General features: G+C 36.4%; 1 protein-coding gene across 1 annotated transcript; it reads right to left on the reverse strand.

The window, feature by feature from the left end:
* Positions 1-258: 258 nt before the first annotated feature.
* Positions 259-1,419, reverse strand: LOC113272962. Its single transcript, XM_026522741.1, has one exon. It carries the CDS (start codon positions 1,417-1,419, stop codon positions 259-261), a length of 1,161 nt encoding a protein of 386 aa, XP_026378526.1.
* Positions 1,420-4,966: the final 3,547 nt, after the last annotated feature.

Raw genomic sequence — 4,966 nt, forward strand, 5'->3', positions numbered from 1 at the left:
AAATTCAGTTAGGCCTTCTTTGCGGTATATAACCTTTCTTACCTTTTCTATCATAAACTCCCACATATCATACACCAAATGAGGGCATGGACGATCAGTATCAGTTCGTCGTAACATGTCATAAATTGGCTCGGTGAATGCAATGATATAATCTACTTTGTCCCACCATTGGTCATTCAATATTGTCTCCTTCAAAAATTGAGCTTTTCCAACATCATCATCTCTGTACGAAGTCCACTTCGGACTGATCACCATGCTTTATAAACCTTCTTTTATATGAACAAATCTTTGGATCATTATTACACTCGAAGCAAAGCGTGTGTCAGCTACGGTAAGCAACTTCAACTTATTATGATCATTAAACATTGTCAACCTCATGGGGTGAGTCATAATGAACTTTCTTACGAACACGGCATCCGAAATAATATCACTTATCCAAGAACACTCAGCAAATGTTTCAGCATTGGCTTCGGTGTTCTTTGCAGCACATATATTCTTCAGAGCAAGATTTAATGTATGGAACACACATGGAGTCCAAAATATATGAGGAAAATGTGTCTCAATAAGTAAGCCTGCACTTTTACAAACCGGAGCATTGTCAGTTATGACTTGAACCACGTTATCTGCACCAACTTCATTGATCGTCTCTTTTAGCAAATTAGCTATGAACACTTTGTCCTTGTATTCACCTTGGCAGTTTATAGCCTTAAGAAACATTGGACCACTTTCACAAACGGCAATAAAATTAATAATAGGCCTTCTTTGAAAATCAGTCCAACCATAAGAAACAATAGTAACTCCATTATGTTTCCACGTACTTTTTATTGGATCAAGCAGCTTTCCAATGTGATTTTTTTCTTCTTGCAAAAGAGTTGTTCTCAACTGGTTGTATCCCGGAGGTATGTAGCCCGAAAGTGTTTTGCTGTTTGCAGTAGCTCTCCTTAGAACCTCAATAAAATGTGGATTCTTCGCAAAATTAAAAGGTAGTTCTGCTGAATAAAACATTCTTCCAATCAACCTGTTCATATCTTCGCGAGCGTCATTGTTGAATGCATTTTGAATGGTACCCTTCCTTTTCTTGGAGTGTACATCAAATGAAGTTGAGCTCGAAAAGTCCATTAGTGCATGACTCCTGGAATTTGGCAAAGAAACCTGTTTAGGTTTAGAATCCTTAGCTCTTGTTTCAGCATCATCGAATAATTTTTTCATCTCAGCTAAGTCTTCCACAGTGACTTTGGGACATTTTTTGATTCCTTTATTTGGTATCTTTAACAGATGCGCCTTTACCCTTGAATATGATCCCTTATAGTTAATTCGACGATGGTGACATGTAAATGACACGTTCCCTCCTCCTTCATCCTTGTTCAGTTTTGTGACATATTTCCATAGAGGAGGACGCTCTTCATCAATGGCACTCATTCTCCTGTTATAACATGTACAACAGTACAATAAACTCATATGAAATACTACATAATTATCAGAAAAGCAAGTAGCATATATACTGAACATTACTACCAATTTTGAAATTTAGACGACACTATGTTGCACTAACAGTAATTGTAGATTATCAAATGTATCAATGATCAGTATTTCTAAAGCAATCAAACAATGTAACAAGATCTAGACGTCATGAATAAATTAAAGGATAATCATCAATGGCCTTGGCTAGTATTCCAAAAGATTAATATTAAAATATATATAACATGTTTAGAAATGAACAAAAGAGAAAAAGATCATACCTGTTTTGATTTGCCGCACAACTGTTCTACAATTCTTTTTTCTTCTTCTTTCGCTTGTTTTTATACTGTGTTGTATTTCTTTTAACCATAGTAACCTATAGAATACGGATATACTTTAGATAGAAGATATTTTATGATTTTCTTTATACGATATTCAATTTATATATTTTATGGTATTTTTATACCCTATGTGGCGTGTCAGGGAGGTGTCCACCCGTGTCAAAAATCCCCAAATCACGGGACACTCACATGGCGTATCCAAGCCGTGTCGGAACCGTGTCCGTCTCCAAGAAGTGTCCGCCACGGTTACGCGGCCTATATCGTCGTGTTCGTGCATCACTGGTGAATAGTGGTTGGGAACGACATCCTTTTGAAGGATATGGGTCATACCATGGTGATCCAAATTACTATCCACATGCATACCAGTCATGCGAGCAAGATTCTTATAATTCCTCTCCTCTAGATGAATCACGTAAGAAACTTGAGTCAACGCGTAAGTTACTTGAGTCGACACATAAGTTAGCGGACACAGATGACTTAGTTATGGACGAAAGAACTTTGACGGTGAGTGAACCTTCTTTAGAAGATAACCTCAGGAAGTTATATGAGTCAACATGTAAGTTAACTGAGTCAACACGTGAGTTTGCTGAGTTAACACGTATGCATAAATTAGAGACGGGAGAAAGAATTGCTCGAATTACTCGTGATTTCCAATATATTCTTTCCTATATCACCCGTGAAAATGAGGATAATTTTTATAATAATGAAGATGAAGAGGTTAGAATTGGTGACACAACTTGTTTAGATGAGGTTCGATCATTTTTATGTTATAATAATGATGACTATGATGAGGATAGTATTGATGAAGAACATGAAATATGTAGGGATAGTGATCAGGAATTTGTTACTCCAATTGAGCCTTATAATGATAGTGTTGTTTCTAGTTCAAATCCAAATAATTTTAATAATTATTCACCTATTCAAAAGGATGAGGATTTGACTAGAGATACCACCGTTTTAGACGATGTAGTTCATGATCCTTTATCCTGCAGTATGTTGGATAATCTATTATTCGATGTGCCTATCAGTGAATCGGAGGAAGTAACTATGATTAACACCTTAGTTAATGAGCCTTTACTATAAACTTTCGCTGGTAATCCTTTGTATGATTGTGATGATGGTTTAAAGGAAAGAGTTTACCCTGAGAATAATGTTTTAGAGTCTAGCGATTTAGAAACACTAATCTTAGAAGACCATAAACTTGTAGAGATGAGCGAGGATGAACCAGACTTAGAATAATCAATTGACCATTTTCAGGAATATGATGACCTAGAAATTAGGGAAGTTGTGACTAGTCTTTCTAGAGACATGGAAAACTCTAAGTTTGGGGGTAATTCTCCGTGTGCTTTAACTATTAGAAAGTTCCCTCGTGTAGGACTTGACATTTGTGCCTCAACCATCTTACAATATTATCTTCATACACATTTTACCGAACCTAATGATGTCCATAAAGAAGCTCAGTTGTTAGAAACCCATCCTCTTGTTGATGTGGTTCACCCAGGCGATAATACCCAAATTGACTTTTTTTTTCCCGCCAAAAACTTTTCTTCCAATTGTAGGAACTTATAAGTTTCAGATGTGTCAATTACTAAGTTTTGAGACCAAACCTAATTACTTTAGGATATTAGGATCGACACATTTTCTTAAGAATGACCATTATTATGGTCAACAATGTGAGTCAAATCTGATTGACTTATAGGATCCCCAATTATTCAGGTTATTATTATGTGCTTCTAAGTTCTTAGTTGAGTATTTTCAGACTCTACAACATGATCTTCAGGATCCTGCCTTTGAGGAACTCCAGCCCATGAAAATATTTTATCTAGACCCAGTTATAGAACCTGAACTTGAACCACATCTAGATGTATCTTAAACAGGAAACTAGACAAGGGTGTGCTTTATTTGCTAATTTTCTTGGCATGTTGCATATTCCTTTTACTTGTGATAGCCCTATTTGGTTTTGGTGATCCGCAGTTATTCCGGCTATTACTCTATGATTCCATGAGGTGACTAATTCCTTTTGATGTCTGGATGAAGACTCTAAACTTAGCACTTCTTGGGAGGTAACCCATGGTCATACAACACGGTAATATCTTTCCTTAACTCTTTTGCTTCAAGTGGCAACAGTTTCTCCTTGTTCATGCTTTTAATTTTATCTTTAGAACATTGAGGACAATGTTCGATTTAAGTTTGGGGGTACGGGAGAAACTTTTTAGTTGCAGTATAAATAAACTCCAGAGCCTAGAAATTTATGCCTATTAAGGATAGCACTAACCTATCTAAGTGGATGGAAACATCTTGGTTGTAGGAGTTCAGGAATCAATCTTATTAGATGGAAACATCTAAAGAGTTTATTCATAAAAGCACAGAGCTCAGGTGTTAGAACTAAAAAAAAAATGGTAGTTTCGCCATATCTCGTTGAATCCTAATCCTTTTGTTTTTATTTTTTAAGTGATTTGGTGGGGCACACGATTCAAGTTGTTACCTTTGCTAGGGTGAAATAGGGTGATTGAGATACCAAAAAAAAATAAAAATAAAATTAAAAATATTAAGACCAGACCATCAGACCAACCGGAATAAATTCAATAAAGTCGACCACTGGTGCCCTTGTATATGCCAATTTTGTTGATATTAGTCAGACCGATATCTTTTCTCTTTATCCATCTTCTTAATCTTTCCATGTGATTGGTTGACTCCGGTTATGATGTACAGAAACTATCTGAGTAGAGCTCTGTCACTTTATATGAATTTTAGTATGCTTGAGTGCAAAATCGTGTACAACAATTGGAATTTCGCATCAGGGTACTTCCTGCTGTAGTCAATGAGAGTATGCCAATCAAGGAGATTCTTTAGTGCCTTCCAAGGTTCTGCGTAGATAGCTAGGGTCTGGAGTAAAGGTTTTGTGGGTACACCTCTGGTAAACCCTCCGGAGACAACACTCCGCCGGTAGGGCCACCTAGCGGTTTAACGGCTTGCTGCACGTGCTAAGTGTAGTCATTTTATTTTTCTAGAATAAGTTTGCTCGAGGACTAGCGAATAATAAGTTTGGGGGTATTTGATAAAAACATTTTTGTGTCTAAATTGTCCTCAATTTTCTCTATGTTGGTACTCGATTTTGTACTTATTTTGGTGTTTTGTGTGTTTGTAGGTATTTTTGGAAAATAAAC

The sequence above is a fragment of the Papaver somniferum genome, chromosome 4 (assembly GCF_003573695.1).
Source record: "Papaver somniferum cultivar HN1 chromosome 4, ASM357369v1, whole genome shotgun sequence".
NCBI classification, from domain to species: Eukaryota; Viridiplantae; Streptophyta; class Magnoliopsida; order Ranunculales; family Papaveraceae; genus Papaver; species Papaver somniferum.

Excerpts from the sequence above, each read along its gene's own strand:
- LOC113272962 (XM_026522741.1), bottom strand. The coding sequence starts at position 1,419 with ATGAGTGCCATTGATGAAGAGCGTCCTCCTCTATGGAAATATGTCACA.